This window comes from Nicotiana sylvestris, chromosome 1 (assembly GCF_000393655.2).
Source record: "Nicotiana sylvestris chromosome 1, ASM39365v2, whole genome shotgun sequence".
Taxonomy (NCBI): Eukaryota; Viridiplantae; Streptophyta; class Magnoliopsida; order Solanales; family Solanaceae; genus Nicotiana; species Nicotiana sylvestris.
The window spans coordinates 76127408-76148774 of NC_091057.1; the positions used below are offsets into that span (position 1 = coordinate 76127408).

Below are 21367 nucleotides of genomic sequence, written 5' to 3' on the forward strand. Positions count from 1 at the left end.
TTTTTCCATTTAGATCATCTAAGAGTTTTTATGCCTTCAATGAATATTGAAGATAATAGCTACAATCCAGCAACCAAAAAGGAAGAAAAAGCATGAACACAGATATTACACCATTGTCAAAGCCCGATTAACCAGTTATTGATCGAAAATCTCTGCCTTTTTACTATCGCCGGCATCTCCATCACTGCCAGTTACCTATTTGATACTTTTGCATATTTTTTTACTTGTATTTATCATTTTCCATCTACATCCTTATATAGATAGAATATTCTACGTATTCCATTTTGATAGGAATTAACTGTTCTCATTTTTTTTTGTTTTTAGCTTTGCGTTTGTTGGATTTCTATTTTGTAATAATTGAAACTGGGTTTATTCTACTTTATTTGCCTTTTACTATATTGCTTGTGATGGGATTTGATTATGATTTATTTGAGTATTCTATATTACTTTAGTTGTTGCTTCTAGAGGACAAATTTAAGAAACCTATTCAGTATTTGATAAAATGTTACACAGAAGTATGTTTGCTTGAATAACAATGACTAATGTGTATGATGTTTTACTAGTATTATTATGAATCTTTGAAAATCAAGACATTATTTTTTAGACATTCATATGTTGTGAATTTTTTATTTATGTAACCCTTGGTTAGATCAATATCAATTGAAAAGTTTAAACATAAGAGCTCCAACAGAGGATAAATAAAGCGTAAACAGATGCAATAATAGACTAAATAAGGAGAAATACATTTGCCTGTGTCAGTTGTTTCTTTTACTAGATTCTATACATAAGCCTATGCAACTATAGAGTAAATGAGATCACTCAACGAACTGCTGCTTACTAAAGAGAGTAAAAACTTTTCTAAACCTAGGAAACCATATCTCCAATTATATGTTGTTTAACTTAGTAATCAATTGACAATTTAAGTTATTGATGTTAATTCATTATTTGTGGGCGTAGGATTGAATTTTAAAGATATAATGTGAAAGTCCAAGCAGAGATTAGTTATATACTGCGGGTGAGGATTTGAATGGAAGCTCCTTCTAGTTAACATTATCTTGTTAACTTGATCCCAAATGGTGAACGTTCCTAGTCAATGAACATTCTTCCTTATTGTTAATTTCTTAGGGAGAGGGAGAGGCAAAAAAATTAGAACTTTCTGTGGATTAGCACACATTGATAACTCGTTATTTATTCTCTGTTCTTGCATTCCATATATAAATAATTGTTTGAATATCTTTCCTTATAAATAAGTAATTGTATGATAGGCCATTTTATTATCAATATTTTGTTTGTGCTAGGTTATTTGCAGTTGTGGATGGTATATTCTGCTTGTTTAATGCCACATTGAGAATGTATAATATCTAAAGTAACAATATGTTTAAAAAATATAACGAATAAAGTAATCGTTGTTGTAGAGGCATATATAACTGTGATGGGTAAAGGTCCTTATCATGCAGATCAAGTTAGTAGAGATTTCCATGGAGAGTTTGCTTTCATTCTCTATGGTAGCTCTTCAACAACTATCTTTTTAACTACTATGAGTGTTTTTTATATATCTTGATCTTGATATCAAATTATCCATAATTGACTTGAAGTAGACTTAGTGCACATCGTTCTTTGCCATTCTTCTAGGTATGCTTCTTTTGTAAAAATAATGTGAAATTGGCGAGCTTGCAATTTAATTATTATTATGTTGTTTAACCTTTTATAAGAGAAAAAACTGGAGCTATACAAGAAAATTGTTAAAAATGTTAGGTGAGGGAGTTGGCTAAAAAAGAATATGACAGACTGACAATGATAGATTCTTCAATATATTTTTTCACATTATATTTTATCTTTTGACATAGTTTTTTTTATAATTTCAGGTCACACTCTGATGTTCAATAATTTAGCGGGTGGAAGATTTTAATATGATGAAAAGTTACGGAAATTATTTGAAGATTATCATTCGTCAGGATTAGTTATATAATAGCATTAGCTATTCAATTCGAACAATATAAGTTTTTTTTTAAAGTTAATGTGACATTGATTTTTTTTATTAGTACTTCCTTTTGTTTATTAAGATTTAGTAAGATATATCATATTTTTGAATTAGTATTAATAATTTTTGTTGTTTGGAACATATTCTGGATGAATGTAGTAACTATTATTAATGGTGCCTAAATTATTTCAGTTACAGCTTGTGAATTTTAGCACTAAAAATAATTATTGTTAAAGATATTTACTTTTAGCAACAATTTAATTGAATATATCAGTCATTGAAATGGATGCTAAAAGGGCAAACTAAGACATTTTCAGAAGGGATACTATTGCAGTTCTAATTACCAAAAAATAATTGCCATTAAAGATACAACTTTTAGTGGCAATTATTTTAAATTTAGCGGCTATATAAATGGAAGCTAAATGAGCATAGTTAGCCATTTTTAAATTGAGTTTAGCAGCCATCATAATTGCCGCAAACAATTGGCGTTAAAGTTTCTTGTTTTTAGCGGCAATAGATCATATATTTTACCAGCTTTTGTTATAAAGGTCTCTAAAGGCTTTGCCGACCCCAACATCAGCGGATAAATGCCAATGACCAGTAAAAGATATAACAGATATTATTATTGCCGCTAAAACCGTTTTGTATTGCCGCTAAACACCCTTTTTGTTGTAGTGATGCACCAACTTTGGTTTCTACTGTACGCAAGAGGGTTCACCGGTTTATTGAGGGGCTCATTCCCAGCATCAGTTCTAGCATGGATCATGAGTTGGAGATGGATATTTCTTATCAGTAGGTGGTGAGCATTTCTAAGAGAGCGGAGGGTATGCATGCTAGGGATAGAGAGGAGAGGGAGGACAAGAGGTCTCGAGAGTCGGGCCATTATTCTGGTGCCCGTGCTCCAGCAACAGTTCGTCGTGGTAGGGGTTATATGAGTCGCCCCATTCATTCAACTCTTCCAACAGCCAGTGATATTCCAACTCCTCCCAGGCCTCAGGAGCCTTATTACGTACCTCCAGTATCTAGTATGCCTCATGCGCGGGGTGCTTTCAATGGTCATTCCAGCAGACCTGGCCCGAGCCAGTCACAGCCGACATATCCTCCCAAAGCTTGTTTTGAGTGTGGTGAAACCCGCCATATGGTGAGGGATTGCCCCAGACTTAGGAGGGGTGCACCTCTACAGACTTCTCAGCCACAACGTGCCCCGCAGAGTTCTCAAGCTATGGTTACAACTCCAGTTGCTACCCCACCTGCTCAGCCAGCTAGAGGTGGAGGTCGGGGAGGTAGAGGTCGCCCTAGAGGTGGAGGCCAGGCCAGATATTATGCCCTTCCTGCCCGTACCGAGGCTGTCGCCTCCGATTCTATCATCACGAGTATTGTCCTAGTTTGTCGTAGAGATGCATCAGTTTTATTTGATCTAGGATCCACCTATTCTTATGTGTCCTCTTATTTTGCCCCACATTTGGGTGTATCTCATGATTCTTTGAGTTCCCTTGTTTATGTTTTTACTCCTGTGGGAGATTCTCTTGTTGTGGACCGCATTTATCGGTCGTGTGTGGTTGCTCTTAGTGATTTTGAGACCAGAGCCAATTTATTATTGTTCAGCATGATAGATTTTGATGTTATCTTGGGCATGGACTGGTTGTTGCCCCATTATGCTATTCTTGATTGTCACGCCAAAACCGTGATGCTAGCTATGCTAGGTGTACCACGAGTAGAGTGGAGGGGTACCTTATATCATACTTCCAGTAGAGTTATTTCATTCCTTAAGGCTCAGAGTATGGTTGAGAAGGGGTGTGACGCGTATATAGCTTATGTGGGTGATATCAATATTGATACCCCTATAGTTGATTCGGTCCCAGTAGTACGGGATTTTTCTGATGTGTTTCCAAATGATCTTCCAGGCATGCCGCCCGATAGAGATATTAATTTTGGCATTAATATGTTGCCAGACACTTAGCCCATTTCTATTCCTCCGTATCGTATAGCCCCTCATGAGTTGAAGGATCAACTACAAGAATTGCTTGATAAGGGTTTTATTTGGCCAATGTATCACCTTGGGGTGCTCCTGTCTTGTTTGTAAAGAAAAAGTATGGTTCTATGCGTATGTGCATTGATTATCGCCAGTTGAACAAAGTTACAGTGAAGAATCGTTATCCTTTGCCCCGTATTGATGATTTGTTTGACCAGCTACAGGGTGCACGAGTGTTTTCTAAGATTGACTTACGTTTAGGTTACCATCGGTTGAATATTCAGGAGCCAGATATCCCGAAGACTGCTTTCAGGACTCGGTATGGTCATTATGAATTCCTTGTTATGTCATTTAGGCTGACCAATGCCCCAGTAGCCTTCATGCATTTGATGCACAGTGTGTTCCGGCCATATCTTGACTCATTCGTCATTGTCTTTATTGATGATATTTTGGTATACCCCCTAAGTCGGGAATATCATGAGCAGCACCTGAGGACAGTGCTTTAGACTTTGAGGAAAAAGAAGTTATATGCAAAGTTCTCGAAATGTAAGTTTTGGTTGGATTCCGTGAAATTCTTGGGTCACGTGGTGTCGAGTGATGGGATAAAGGTGGATCCAAAGAAAGTGGAAGCAGTGCAGAGTTGGCCCAGACCATCCTCAGCTATAGAGATCCGCAGTTTTCTTGGCTTGGCAGGTTATTACCATTGATTTGTTGAGGGGTTTTCATCTATTGCAGCACCTATGACCAGGCTAACCCAGAAGGGTGCTCAGTTCCAGTGGACGGAAGAGTGTGAGGCGAGCTTTCAGAATCTCAAAACAATTTTGACTACATCCCCAGTTTTGATATTTCCTACAGGTTCGGGGTCTTATACCATCTATTTTGATGCTTGGAGGATTGTCTTTGGAGCGGTATTGATGCAGGACGGTAGGGTGATTGCCTACGCGTCTAGACAATTTAAGGTGCATGAGAAGAATTATCCTGTCCATGATCTCGAGTTAGCTACTATTGTTGATGCCTTGAACATCTGGCGTCATTATTTGTACGGTGTGCCTTGTGAGATTTATACTGATCACCGGAGTTTGCAGCATCTGTTCAAGCAGAAGGACCTTAATTTGCATCAGAGGAGGGGGTTAGAGTTGCTGAAGTACTATGATATCTCTATTTTGTATCACCCAGATAAGGCCAATGTAGTGGCCGATACTTTGAGTCACCGGGCGGAGAGTTTGGGGAGTTTGCTTATTTACCAGTAGCAGAAAGGCCCATGGTGATGGATGTTCAGGCCTTAGCCAGCCAATTTGTGAGATTGGATCTTTCGGAGCCCGGACGGGTTCTAGCTTGCGTGGTCTCTCGGTCTTCCTTATTCGATCGTATTAGAGAGCGTTAATTTGATGACCCTCATTTGCTTGTCCTCAAGGACAAGGTTCTGCATGCTGATGCCAGAGATGTGATTATTGGTAATGACGGGGTATTGAGGATGCAGGGTCAGATTTGTGTACCTAATGTTGATGGGCTTTGGGAGTTGATTCTAGAGGAGGCCCATAGTTCGCGGTATTCCATTCATCCGGGTGCCGCGAAGATGTACCAGGATTTGAGGCAGCACTATTGGTGGAGGCAGATGAAGAAAGATATAGTTGGGTTTGTAGCTTAGTGCCTCAATTGTCAGCAGGTGAAGTACGAGAACTAGAGACCGGGTAGGTTGCTTCAGCAGATAGATATTTCGGAGTGGAAGTGGGAGAGGATTACAATGGACTTCGTAGTTAGACTCCCACGGACTTTGAGAAAGTTCGATGCCATTTGGGTGATTGTGGATCGGCTGACCAAGTCCGCACACTCCGGGTAGGTTGCTTCAGCAGATAGAGATTTCGGAGTGGAAGTGGGAGAGGATTACAATGGACTTCGTAGTTAGACTCCCACGGACTTTGAGAAAGTTCGATGCCATTTGGGTGATTGTGGATCGGCTGACCAAGTCTGCACACTTCATTCTTGTGAGTACTACTATTCTTCGGAGCAATTGGCGGAGATTTATATCCAGGAGATTGTTCGTCTGCTGATATTCCAGTTTCCATCATTTCAGATAGAGGTACTCAGTTCACATCACGGTTCTAGAGGGCCGTACAACATGAGTTGGGTACTCGAGTGGAGTTGAGTACATCATTTCACCCCCAGACGGACGGATAGTCCGATCGCACTATTCAGATTTTTGAGGATATGCTTCGTACGTGTGTGATGATGTTTGGAGGTTCTTGGGATCAGTTCTTTCCACTGGCGGAGTTTGCCTACAACAACAGCTATCAGTCCAGCATTTAGATGGCACCGTACGAGGCTTTATATGATAGGTGGTGTAGATCCCCGATGGGTTTGTTTGAGTTGGGTGAGGCTAGATTATTGGGAACAAACTTGGTTCAGGATGCTTTGGAGAAGGTTAAGGTGATTCAGGATAGACTCCGTACAACCTAGTCTAGACAGAAGAGTTATGCCGACCGCAAGGTTTGTGATGTTTCCTATATGGTTGGATAGCAGGTTCTGCTTCGAGTTTCGCCTATGAAGGACGTTATGAGATTTGGGAAGAAAGGGAAGTTGAGTCCGAAGTTTATTGGCCATTTTGAGATATTGCAGCGTGTTGGGGAGGTTTCTTATGAGCTTGCTTTACCTCCCAGCTTGGCTGGAGTTCATTCGGTGTTTCATGTTTCGATGCTCCGGAAGTATCACGGTGATCCGTCGTACGTGTTGGATTTCAGTTCAGTCCAGTTGGACAAGGATATATCTTATGTTGAGGAATCGGTGGTAATATTGGACAGGCAGGTTCGGAAGCTGAGGTCAAAGAATATTGCATCAGTGAAGGTTCAGTGGCGGGGTCAGCTGGTCGAAGAGGTGACCTGGGAGACCGAGCAGGATATGCGCAGCTGTTACCCTCATCTTTTCACTACTTCAGATATGTCTCTATGATCGTTCGAGGACGAACGAATGTTTAAGTGTAGGAGGATGTAACGACCCGGCCGGTCATTTTGAGAATTAACGCCCCGATCCTCTATTAACTGCTTTCCCCGTATTTTTTCCTACTATTATGATTTGCCGGGATGTTTGGTTTTGAGTTTCGGAGTGTTTTGGGACACTTAGTCCCTAAAAGAGAGCTTAAACTTTAGAATTTGGACCATAGTCGGAGCAGTATGAAGACGGCCTCGGAATGGAATTCCGTCGGTACCGTTAGCTCCGTTAGGGAATTTCGAGCTTGGGGTCATGTTTGAATTGTGTTTTGGAGGTCTGTAGCTTATTTAGGCTTCAAATGCCGAAAGTTGAACTTTTAAAGTTTCCGGTTCAATAGTGAGATTTTGATATCGAGGTCAGAATGGAATTCCAGAAATTGGAGTAGCTTCGTAGTGTTGAATGTGACGTCTTGCAAAATTTCAGGTCATTCGGACGAGGTTTGATAAACTTTTTGATCGAAAGCATAATTTGAGAGTTTTTGGAGTTCTTAGGCTTGAATCCGATGTTAAATTGGTGTTTTGATATTGTTTTGAGCGTTCCGAAGGTTGGAAAAAATTTGAATGATGTTTTAGAGTTGGTTGCCAGGTTTGGTTGAGGTCCCGGAGGCCTCGGGTGTGTTTCGGATGCTCAACGGACAATTTTTGGACTTGGAGAAGGATCAGATTTTTGCTGGTTTTTGTTGAAGACTTTTCTTCATTGCGATCACGTGAGGAGGCTCGCGATCGCGAAGGCTTAGATGAGGCAGAGGGGATTTTGTTCTACGTGATCGCGGGAAAGGGAGTGCGGACACGTAGTATTGGCAGGAGTTGAATCGCAAACGCATGGGCTACGCCACGTTCACGAAGAGGAAGAAGTGAGGCAGCTGAGGAGTGGAAGATTTTCTCTTCGCGATCGCGTAGAGCTGAGCAGTGCAACATCGCGATCGCGTAGGGTTTATCGCATTCACGAAAGGTTATTTTGGGGGTCAACAAAGTTGCTCTTCGCGATTTCGTGAGAATTTCCGCGATCGCGATTAAGGACGCGTCTGGGCAGAACATAAAGTTCAAAATCGAGGGTTTTGAGTTCATATCACAAAATTGAATTGGGAGCTCGGTAGGAGACGAATTTTGGAGAGATTTTCGGAGGGAGTTTGCGGGTAATGATTCTTAACTCCTTTTTGCTTATAACCCATTAATCTAATCATGAATTCATCATCTAATTCGGAATTGGGGTAAGAAATTGGAGAAAAATTTGGAAAAGTTCTTAGACCTAATTTTCGAGTTTTGGTTGGGGATTTGACATCGAATTTGGATAATTTTGGTATGTTTAGACTCGTGAATGAAGGTTCATAATCCGTAACTTTTACCCGATTCCGAGACGTGGGGCCGGGGGGCTTTGTGGGCAATTTTCTTAATTTCGCGTGTTAGCTTCAAATTAATTAGTGGAATTAGTTACTTGAAGTTATATTTACATTATGAAATTGAATTTGAATAGATTTGGTCCATTTGGAGTCAAGTACTCGTGGCAAGAGTATGGTTTCAGGTTGATTTTTGAGCCGGTTAGAGGTAATTGGCTTGCTTAACCTTGTGTGAGGGAAACTCCCCTTAGGATTTGGTATTGTTGATATTTGAGATGCCTTGTACGTGAGGTGACGAGTGCGTACTTGTGCTAATTGCTGATAATCCTGTTTTCATTAAGTAACTATAACTGTGTTTCTTTTCCTGTTTATACTACTTGCAATTTAAGCCTACTATTAGCTTAGGGAAGCATATCTAATTGACTTAATTGCTTTACTTGCTCAAACTGCTTTATTTGAATTATGTGCAGCATGCTAGGTTAGAAATACCTGTTTACCTTGGTATGAAATTTGGATTGAACTGAATATTCTCAGTGTTGCTTCTATGTGTTTACTTTGGGACTACAGGACGGTATCCCGAGAGATCCCCCTGCATGTTTATTTTGGGACTACGGATTTGTATTCCGGTAGATCCCCCTGCATATTATATTAGAACTACGGGACTGCACCCGATAGATTCCCTTAGTACTGGGTATTTACATTTGGGATTACGAATCGGAATTCCGGTAAATCCCCGTGCACTATGAATTGGACTACGGGAAGACACCCGGGAGATCCACTGAATATTTACATTTGGGGACTACAGGATGGTATCCTGGAAGATCCCCGGTTGTTATCTCTATGTTGAGCTGTATTTCTTCTGTGATTATTCTGTCTCTATTATAGTTGTTGTTACTCTTATTATCCTGTGTTACTTTATACTGTTAGCATTTAATTATATTATCGTATTCTATAATGGTTTACCTCATTTTTCAGCTATAATCAGTAGGGCCCTGACCTTCCTCGTCACTACTCGACCGAGGTTAAGCTTGACACTTACTGAGTACCGTTGTGGTGTACTCATGCCCTTTTTGCGCATTTTTTTCATGTGCAGATCCAGGTACTTTGACTCAACCCTACTACCCTTGAGGCGAGGCGATTCTCTAAAGACTTCAAGGTATATCTGCCGCGTCCACAGACCGATGAGTCCCTTTCTATTCTCTTTTACAGTATTAGCCCTTCTCTATTTACTTTTGTTTAGACATTCTGGAGTTAGACACTGATAGTTATTCAATAGCTTGTGATTTCATGAGATTCTGGGTTTTGGGAAGTTGTTCAGTTTTGAGATCTTATATTAGTATATGCCGAATAACATCTTAAACGTTTCTATATTTGCTTATCTTCAGTTTTTATTAGTTTTTCCGTATTTTGTTTCTTTTTTTGCAATTGTTAGGCTTACCTAGTCGTAGAGATTAGGTGCCGTCAACAGTTCACGGAGAGCGAACTTGGGTTGTGACAACTGTTGCCTCACATCATGTTACACCTTATAAGGAAGTACTAGACAATGTAAGAAAGATTGAAAACCAGAATAGTAGTGCTGTGGAAGTTCCTACATGAGGGAAATGTCATGTAGCATATACAGGAAATATGAAGATATTAGAAGAATTGACACTGATAGATGTACTACATGTTCCCGACTTTAAATTCAATTTGATGTCAGTGTCTAAACTGACTAAGGAGTTGTCATGTTGTGCTGCATTTTTCCCTCATTTTTGTGTGTTTCAGGGTCTCTACAGTGGGAAGGTTCTGGGATTTGGTAAAGAATACAATGGTTTGTATCTGTTGAAGAAAGAGATCAATAAGGAATTCCCAGCTATAGCTTGAGGTATTATGAAAGTGCAGGAAAATTCAACACTATGGCACCTTGGATTAGGTCATCATTCAACTGTTGCAATGCAACATATTCCTCTACCGAAGAATAAGATAGATGCCAAGACACAACACAGTTGTGAAGTATGTCCTTTGGCTGAGCAGAATAGACTTCCTTTCCAACTTAGTAGCAGTAAAACAGAACAGATTTTTCAACTAGTGCATGTAGATGTTTGGGGTCCTCACAGGATACTAACATATGACAAAAAAACATTACTTTGTAACACTGGTTGATGATTTTAGCAGATATACTTGGATATGTTTGTTGCAGTCAAAGTGTGAAGTATTTGTTGTGTTGAAGGACTTCTTTACTATGGTGCAAAATCAATTTGGCTTGATTGTAAAAAGATTAAGATCAGACAATGGTACTGAATTCTTCAATTCAAAGTGTAATGAGTTACTGAGTTTATTAGGCATAGTGCATCAAAGTAGCTAGCCATACACACCCCAACAAAATAGGGTGGTGGAGAGAAAACACAGGCATATACTGGAAGTAGCTAGAGCATTAAAATTTCAAAGCTCTTTACCAAATAGATTTTGAGGTGACTGTGTTAAGACAACAATTTACTTGATAAACAAATGGCCAACCTCTGTTCTATCAGGGAAATCACCTTATGAGGTCCTCTATAAGAAGCCAGCAAGTATTGAGCATCTAAAGGTTTTTGGATGTTTATGTTTTGGAAGCACACTACCTAGAGGAGACAAATTTGCTCCAAGAGCTAGGAGAGCTGTATTTATAGGATATTCAGAAACTCAAAAGAGTTACAGATTATATGATTTGGAGAACAGAACATTTCTAGTGAGCAGAGATGTTCTTTTCAGAGAACAAGTATTTCCTTTCAAAGGAATGGCTTTAGACTTGGATGACATATTCCCATAAGATCCTCCTGAGCTAACACCTATTGAAATATCCTCTAATCCCAATACTTCTCAATCTCATTCTCCTGATATCCCTGTACAAGCTGAAGATATATCTCCAAATATCACACACACAGAACCACAAGGGCATTTACATAAAGAATTAGGTGCAGATAGTATTGATCAATTACCACCACTGAATTAGGAAGAGGCAGACATCATCATGAATTCAGATCCTTTAGCTGCAGATACAGTTGAGGAAGCTGAAGGCATTTCACCAGAAGAAGATGCAGTGGATGTTAGAAAGACATGAAGGATCTCTAGACCACCTATATGGCTGAAGGACTATGTGACACCAGGGAAATTCACAGTAAATAGCTTATACCCCATTTCTCAAGGACTCTCATATGCTAACATTACTGCACGATATTAGTTATATTTGAAGGCTTTCTCAGCACACATTGAGCCTAGTTCTTTTAAGGAAGCTTCCCAAGATAGTAGGTGGATTAAGGCAATGCAACAAGAGATAAATGCATTAGAAGAAAATAACACATGAGAGCTGGTTGATCTACCACCAGGAAAGCAGGCTATTGGATCAAAATGGGTTTATAAGATAAAACATAAAGTAAATGGAGAGGTGAAAAGATTCAAGGCCAAATTAGTGGCTAAAGGCTACAATCAGAAGGAGGAATTAGACTACCATGAGACATTCTTCCCGACAGCAAAGATGGTAATTGTTAGAACTATCATTAGCATTGCTACAACAAAAGGATGAAATTTGCATCAAATGGATGTGAATAATGCCTTTCTACAAGGGGACTTGTATGAAGAAGTGTACATGGGATTACCACAAGGCTTTCACAAACAGGGGGGAGAAAAAAGTTGGCAGGTTACTAAAGTCACTCTATGGGTTGAAACATGCATCAAGATAATGGAACATTAAGTTGACAGATGCATTGGCTACACATGGTTATCTACAGAGTAATTATGATCATTCCTTGTTCAGTAAAAGGCAGGGTTCAGATTTGGTCATCATACTTGTTTATGTAGATGACCTACTGATCACTGGCAGCAGTCCTAAACTGGTTGATGATGCTAAGAAGACATTACAAAGTCAGTTCAGAGCGAAGGATTTTGGTGAACTAAGATACTTCCTTGGTATTGAGGTCCTTAGATCACAAAAGGGCATTCTATTGAATAAAAGAAAATATGCACTTGAATTGATTTCAAGTGTTGGTTTGAGTGGGTCTAAACCTGTTTCAACACCTCTGGAGATGAATCAAAAGCTCACCATAGTAGAATATGATGTTCATGTGGGAAAGTTGGGAGATCCAGATTTGAAGGACATTACTGCATACCAGAAGCTAATTGGGAAGCTCTTAAATATGACAATCACACGACCTGACATCAGCTTTGCAGTACAAACATTGAGCTAGTTCATGCAAAGTCCAAAACAATCTCACATGGATGCATATTTGAGAGTGGTTAAGTACATCAAAGGAGCACCAAGCTAGGAGTTCTTCTACATGCAAGGCCAGTTGACAAATTAACTGCCTACTGTGATGCAGACTGAGCTCTTGTCCTGATACTAGGAGGTCAGTGACAAGTTATATTGTCAAGTTAGGGAGCTCCTTAATCTCATGAAAATCAAAAAAGCAACAAACAGTTAGTAGGAGCTCAGCAGGAGCAGATTATAGAAGTATGGCAGCTATGACAACAGAAGTTGGTTGGTTATCAGGACTTTTAGAGGAATTGGAGATACCAATTTCTAAACCTGTCCAACTGTTCTGTGACAACATGGAAGCCATTCAAATTGCTGAGAATCCTATCTTCCATGAACGGACAAAGAACATAGAAATAGATTATCACTTTATTAGACATAAAATAAAATCAAGGCTCCTCACACCACACCATGTCAGTTCTGTATTGCAACTTGCAGACTTGCTCACCAAAGGTCTGTCTGCATCTCAACATCACTCATTAGTCTCCAAGCTTGGAATGTTGGATGTCTTCCACCCTCCAACTTGAGGAAGAGTGTTAAAGACTTGGTAGTTATGTTGGTTAACAGGGGTATTTTAGTCTTTTTACCCTTATCTCACACGTGACTCGTGTGAGAGGATTTGTATAAAAGTAGATATTCTGCACTAACTGAGTTAGTTTTGGAGAACAACAGAATTCACCTTCTTCATTTCTCTTCTTCTTTCAGCTATGTTCTTCTTCTTCGTTGCATGCAATTATGATTTAGTCTAGCTCTCTACTCAGATTTTGTTATAATTATATTATGAAAAGTTGAATAATCGAGAATGAAGATGTCATAATTCAGTTACAGTTATCAGATTGAGAAAATGTTTACCATGTATAAATACTAAAATGAATTTCTTCTCACGATTGATTAACTCATCTTACGGGAATGATGCAGCATAAATCAAAAGTAGCGGTATTCGACATTTAAAAAAAACAATTCAAGCTGTCTAGGCACAGAATCAAACCCAGATCAAGTTCTATCCATTTTTAAATATTTTAACCTAACTAATTGAATAATACTTAGGGTACGTACTGAACTTATGTGTTCGAATGCATTTGGTACTGAAATTCCCTCTTCCCTTGGGTTTATATATCTGTTTGTTATTAATATCTAAAAAAAAAATCTTAGCTTGAGAAGTTCGTCGCAATGTCCAAAACTTGGATTGCATGAATCACTTTGGTTTGTGATTTTTCCCAAATTGTAATAATTTATAAACATTCTTTGTTTGAAACAATGACTTTTACCAAATTGATCAGTCTAATGCAGGTAATATAAACATACTCATACAACTACCATTTGGAAAATAGGCCCCCACCTCTATATTAGGAACCCAAATCACTTAGTTAGATCAAACCTAGCATACACCCTATCAAGAATGTCTCCACTTTAAGCTAGTGGACAGTACAAAAGCAGCTCAATTAATGGACTAACGTATCCGTTTAAAATTAATTGTAGACCACTCTTCACTATGATTTCATGTGGTACTATTTTTCTTGTGTCAAGTTTAATTAAGATTGGATTTAATTATTGTGAACTTTCGTGGGAGAAAACTATGCAATAGCGTATAGTGGATGTCTTAGACGTGTTGAAGTGAAAGCCTTGGTACATATTATTAAACTTAAATGATGTCTTATGATAAAATTTCAAAAAAGATTATCAGTACCTATTGTCACGTCCTTAGTCTTAAACTAAGTGTACGTACGGCACTTGACAACTCGCTCACGATCTTGCACAACTTGCTCACGTTTTTGCTATGTCAAGTCAGCCTTACTACACTCAAGATCGCTAAGAGAATGGAAGAAAGAACACAAGAGAATTGTTAAAGGAAGTTTTGTATTAGAGAGAACTTGATTGTTTTGTTTGGTTGATGAATTACAAATGAATGCCCCCTATTTATACTAATCACCTAGGCGCTAGTATATAAATAATAATTGTTCTACAAGTCCTTCCATATTTACAACTAAGTCCCTTCTCTAGAATATTCTACACAACTAGATTCTTCTAAGGACTTTCCTAACAATTCTATAGGGTTCTAGGGTCTTCCTAAGGAAACCTCTATATTTCTCTAGAACCTTCCTACAAATGCATAAATATCTAGAACTTTTTTAAAGAAATTCTTCATAGTTCTAAAATATTCCACCAAGATCTTTTTCCTAACTTATGTAACCCTTCCATATGGCAAAAATATATGCCAAGTGGCACCTATGTGGCATGATGGTGTGGCGGTCATGACACTCTCCCCCACCCAATTTTGTGTCGCCCTCGGCACAAAGCATCGACACATATGCGCACACCTCGCCTTGGCGTCGCTAGAGATCTTTGTCCATTAGCCATGATGCCCTATGAAGCGGTTCTCCTTCCCATTTCACAAGGTACTGGCTAGTAGCTACCTTTCTTCTTACGCATTTGTACTTTGGATGGCTAGCAATGATGGACTCCATCCTCCGCCCATTGGATGCCCCTCCTTGCTCTTGGCCTGAATCTTCCCATGACTCAACCAAGTCTAGCAGCTTCTCAAGCATCAAGTCCATGCTTCCACTCCCTATTTGGCTGCCCTCCGTGGTCTAGCCTTACTGGCAAACTTGAACCCTCTGCTTGGTGCATCGTCTGAGTCCGATAACATGCCATCATTTTGTAACTCGCCATCCTCTTCAACTATGTCCGTCCAACTTTTCTTGCTGTCACCATGCTCCATTTGCATGGTTCCAAGATAGGCTTTGGAATCCTCTACTTTCGGCTTAGATTCCAAGCGCATCCCTCCAATACAGGCGGTTCCCCCTGTGTCATCCTTATGAGCTTGAGCAAAGTTTCCTATCATTGCTGCAAACTTCCTCAGCTCTGAGCATTCACTTACCCAATGTGATCCTTCACAGAAGTAGCACCCTCCCTTAGGCACGTACTCCCTACCATTTTCCGGCCCCTTGCTGTTTTTCTTGGACCCTTGTTCGTTATGGGATGGCCCCTTGCCATTACCCTTGTATACCTCGGCTATGCATTTCTCGTTGTCCTCATCATGATCTCCCTCATCCCTCTCGGCGTTGCCTTCTTTGGACTTGGCAGGCTCCATCTTGAAGTCAACAAGTGACTAGGCTACTCCGATGGCCCCATTCACGTTGGCTATTTGATGTCTTCTTAACTTATGCTTTGCCTAATTTTGCAACCCATCCATGAAGTAGAAGAGGAAATCTTCCTCGGAAAATGACGAGATTTGCAGCATTAAGGTAGTGAACTCCCGTACATACTCCCGAATTGTGGCCTATGTCGGAGCTCCCTTACCTTCCGCCAGTCTGCCACTTCGCGTGCAGCCCGTGCACCACAATACTGCTTTCGCTTAGGGACCTTCGCGTTGATCCCTTCTGCAAGTACCAAGCCCTTGGTAATTCTGGCCATGGTTCCCTACAAAATTTCCTTCTAGCAATCTCTTGTATTCTTTCTAACATTCCTTAGTCATAACCTTTGCTCTAATACCACGTTGTCACGTCCTTAGTCTTAAACTAAGTGCACGTGCAACACTTGATAACTCGCTCACGATCTTTCACAACTTGCTCACGTTCTTGCTATATCAAGTCAGCCTTACTACACTCAAGATCGCTAAGAGAATGGAAGAAAGAACACAAGAGAATTGTTAAAGGAAGCTTTGTATTAGAGAGAACTTGATTGTTTTGCTTGGTTGATGAATTACAAATGAATGCCCCCTATTTATACTAATCACCTAGGGGCTAGTATGTAAATAATAATTGTTCTACAAGTCCTTCCATATTTATAACTAAGTCCCTTCTCTAGAATATTCTACACAACTAGATTCTTCTAAGGACTTTCCTAACAATTCTATAGGGTTCTAGGGTCTTCCTAAGGAAACTTCTATATTTCTCTAGAACCTTCCTACAAATGCATAAATATCTAGAACTTTTCTAGAGAAATTCTCCATAGTTCTAGAATATTCCACCAAGATCTTTTCCCTAACTTATTTAACCCTTCCATATAGCAAAAATATATGCCAAGTGGCACCTATGTAGCATGATGATGTGACGGGTCATGACACTATGCCTCATTTTCTGGTTGACTTTAACTAGTCATTTTAGGAAATGGCCATTTATTATGCTTTGTACCTAAGGAACCAAAATTTTCACACTTGGGACCATCCATCAACTCTTCCTCGAAGAAGAGCTAATCATTAGGGGCCACGAAATCTGAATATCAAGTTGCAATAGATTCTACTTGTCGAACAATTTTTTAGTGTGAAGTTAAGGATCATTCCAAAATTGTGCTAAATTTCATATGTGGCAATTCCGCCAAGATCTCTTCGTTAGTTGGGGGAAGAATCCGTCCGAATCGGATTTTTTGAGGAACGTATCGAGAGAGAATTGGATTTGGTTAGACAATGTATGGTTGGTAAACAAGGATCGGTTTTTTAGCAAGGTACAGAATGTATCGTCGAATTTGGACTGAAATGTTGCCTCTTCACAGACCATCTAAATTTACTTCTTTTGTGGAGAATTAACTTAAATACCTAACTGCTTAAACTAAAAATATCCGATATATGTATAATATATGTACAAGTCAAGTATAATATGTGTGTAACCATGTATAATCAATATAAAATCTATATATAATAACTAGGAAAAATAAACAGTGAATTTGGCCGGCTATTTGCAGAAAAAACCCTGTTTAGAAGAGGAAAAAAAAATACTTTGGATTGCTACTTTCAAGTCCAATTGTGAAAATGTGATAATTTTCTCTTCAAGATTGATTGAGTATTCAAAATTTGTCAAGAATTCAAATTTCTTCGTATAGTAAATGTGATAGTGCATGCCCGATATGTTCAATATGTACATACTGCTGATATTCATTATTTAAATTTGTGCTTTGATACATGTAGCTTACATTGGCATTACATGAGATTGTTTTAACCTAAGATTCAAGGCACAATACACCCTTTTGGACTTGGTTTTTGGATGCCTCAATCAATTCCGTGGTGATTTTCATGTTTTACATGAAGTGTACCATATTTTTGATATACACATACCCAAGATTTTTCTAAGTAAGATGAATTTTTCTTGTTGGAAGTTGTCCCCCACAAAAAGTTACTACCCGAAGAAAGATGATGGCCTGGGCATCAACAACTCCAACTAAAAAATCAGATCTTACTCACCAGTCAAGCTTGACGATTACTCAGTCAACCAACTTCATTATAAGCTGCCACACTCCTACACAAATATTTCTATCACAGATGTAATGGAATCACTGGTGACTCTTTCATTTGGAATAACCATATTACTGGCTGGCGCCTGTGTCCATACGAAACACAATGGATCCTCGGTAATGACACTCTTATTAACTTTTGGACAGACTCTTGATTACCTCCAATACGGCCATGTGCAATTACTTAATTGGGCACATTCCCCGTAATACACATACTAATACGGTCTCTACCTATTTATCCCATGGTCAATGGGGTTTTACATCCATCCCCTTTGAACTACCGCCTCTACTACTACAGAATATTCTTAGTATATATATCCCTTCCTATACACTTCCCCCCCCCCCCATGCTTAGGCCCTCACGAAGCATAGGACCTTCACCACCAAATCACTCTACCACCATTTACTCTCGTCCCCCTCTCGTCACTCCTTCACATGGATCATGAAACTTCAGTTACCTCCCAAAATTAAACATTTCCTTTGGCTCTCAGTCATCATCGACTACCCACTGCTGCATATTATCAACATCTCGGCATACTAAACACATATGTTTGTGCCCAATGCCACACTAGTCCAGAAACTATTAGACATCTACTCCTAGAATGTCCAGGAAAACACCAATTTGGACTAATCTACACATGCTCTCGAACCTTGCTGGACTTTAGGGGCTTGACGACTCCCCTTTTCAATTGCTACAACAACTTATCTTACACATTGATGTTCCAAATACCCTGAACATCCCAAATTCCATACTTATACCTTTCTGTCTCTGGCATATTTAGTTAGCTCGAATTGTCATAATTTCTCGCTCACCGTTAAATTTGCTTTCTTCTTGTCATATCCTCAACATGGCAACCGAATTTTTCCATATTGATGTTTTACCACCGTCCTCACATAGCTGTATACCCATACAACTTCAATTCCACCTCGCACTACTCCTTTCACACTTAACACTGATGGTTCAGCCCACTTCGATACAGGCCAGAGTGGGATTGGTGGTATTATACGTGACTCCACGGGTAACTGGCTCATCGGCTTTTCACGACGTCGCATCTCTCATGGGTGTGTTGAAACTAAACTACGTACGCTTTATCACAGATTGAAATTGACTTGTAACCATGGATACAAGCCTCTCAAAGTGAACCTAGACGCTCAAATAGTAATTAATATATTATAGACCTCGCACCCTCTTTATACTAACCTTATACATGATTGCAGGTTCTTGCACGAGTAGCTGGATGATCCTATCATATGTTACACATACATGGAGCAAAACCAAGTAGCTGATATGCTAGCAAAGTATGGTTTCCCTATGGATAACACTACCGGCATTACTGTTTTTGCACAACCCCCGCTTTTTGTACAACCGGCTTTGGAGGATGATCGCTCAAGCATACTTTGTTACACCACCAGTTCTTCAGCACGCAACATGTTCACAAAATCCTCTTAACCAACCTTTTTGTATCCCAAGAAGTATGGATATTAATAGTAGTAGTACTAATTCCCTTAGGTTCCTCCTTTGTAACGACCCATCACTGGGTCGCCCCTTTAGGTTATAGTTTCTATACTTAAACGCTTCCTGTACTACTTTGGTTTAACTTAATATAATAGTTATTCCTTGAACCGAAAAAAAAAAATTCTAAGCAATAGACAATATCGCGACTATTTGACTTGTAAGTGAAAACAGTAGATCTAGGATCATATATAGTGATTTTAAGGTTTTACTTCCTGTTTGAAATTGATATTTATTTTATATCGTCTTATGCATGCATTGTGGGTCTATTATATGTACACGTACTGCTTTTTGGAAAAAAACATTATTTAAATACATACATAAGAAATATTTTTTAGCAGTGTTGAGTGACACGCCTTACTAGAGGATAAATGCCACTAGATATAAGTACAAAAACGTTAAATAAAATGAAAATTTGTAGAGTATTATTCAACTCCAATCTTGGCGTGACTGGAGTGAGATTACTTAGAACTTAAGTTGTCAATAGTCTGCACTTTAAGGTATAACATTTTGACCACCTGAAGAAGTAGATAAAAAGTGGCTGAGTTTTCTAGTTGACTTGATTGTAATCAAAGATTTGCTTTGGAACACTTTCACGACTTAGCTCCATGATCGTGGGGCAATTTAAAATGTATACTATGTCATTATTTAAAGCAAGCAAAGTCATATAAAATCTACTCAGTAAATCATCAAAAATCAAGTCGTGTTAGTTAACCACCAATCTTTACAGTCTAGTCATGATATCGATTGAAATATTCGATACAATAGGGATCAACTTTGCACGCCATGGACTTTGCACACCCCTTAAGAAATATAATAAATAAAATATATAATTTACCATGATCTCCATATTAATTGGTGTATAGTCTTAATGAATTTGAAAAATGATTTGAAATGAGTAATTAATGCTAGGGCAAAATAAGAAAAATAAATTATTTTTCTGTTGATATGCAAAAAATGACAAGTAAAAATAAAAATTTATTTTTAGAATACTTGACAACGGAAGTATTTCCCTTCTCCTTCCCTGATCTCTCAATGTTATAGATTTTTTAAAGGGAAAAACGTATGATCTCAAGTCGTGTTAGTTGGGTTGTGTAAACAATTCCTTTAATTGTTAGTATAGTTGGTGAACTAATTCTACTTTACAGCAGAGAATATTGTGATGAATCATCCTGTAGTAGTTAAATTAAAACCTGAATAGGTCAACTAGTAGATGATCATCCTAGGTTGTCATTTAGCATATGATAACAAGAACCTTAGTTTAGTCTGCTTGATCAGACAATAAAATGTTCAATCAAAATACATGAAATATTTGTGTTATTAAAGGCATCTTAAACATAAAGTTATTGTGGCATATGACATGATTCCTAAAAAGATCTTCTTGGTTTAATGAGCAATAATTTGGATCTTCCTAGTAATTTGATTTGTCAACATTAATCAATTTAGGGTAAAGAAGGAAATTTAGGAATGAGCCTCTGTCGTAAAGATAAAATTAATAATCTTTTTGACCTTTCAGCATTGAGGAGGTTTCCTTTTGAACTTCATTTGATATTTTTACTCCATTCATTCTAGGTTACGTGAAACTATTTTCTATTTGGTCCGTTCCAAAAAAAATGGTCCATTTTTAAATTTAAAATCAATTTAGCTTAATCTTTCAATTCTATCCTTAATGAAAAACTTTTATAACCACATAAATACTCTAGACCCCTTTTTGACTTGTTAAAGACCACAAATTTCAAAAGTCTTTCATTTTTTTTTTAACTTCGTGCCCAGTCAAACATGTTCACATAAATTGGAACGGAGGGAGTATAAAATTAGGAACATATATGGTTACTATATTAGACTGAATTATAAAAAAGCCAATTCATAACATCAAAAGATTCAAAGGAAAAAAGTCCTAACACAAGAAAAAGTTCAATGTTTGATCAACTCAAAGAACAAACTAAATCAACTTTCTTTCCCACTTTTGTCAAAAAGAGGAGAAAATTTTGAAAAAACTCCATTATTGTAGGGAAATAATGGAGAAATTTTTGAAGATTTCTTCTGTTGATTGTAGTGAAAAAATAATAAGTAGAACATGGCCATATA

At 38.5% G+C, this 21367-nt stretch overlaps 1 protein-coding gene across 1 annotated transcript; it reads left to right on the plus strand.

The window, feature by feature from the left end:
- The first annotated feature begins 6305 nt into the window (after positions 1–6305).
- Positions 6306–10137, plus strand: LOC138871608 (uncharacterized). Its single transcript, XM_070149496.1, has 3 exons — positions 6306–6380; positions 6474–6794; positions 10039–10137. The coding sequence occupies exons 1-3, from the start codon at positions 6306–6308 to the stop codon at positions 10135–10137; spliced, it is 495 nt and encodes a 164-aa protein (XP_070005597.1).
- Positions 10138–21367: the final 11230 nt, after the last annotated feature.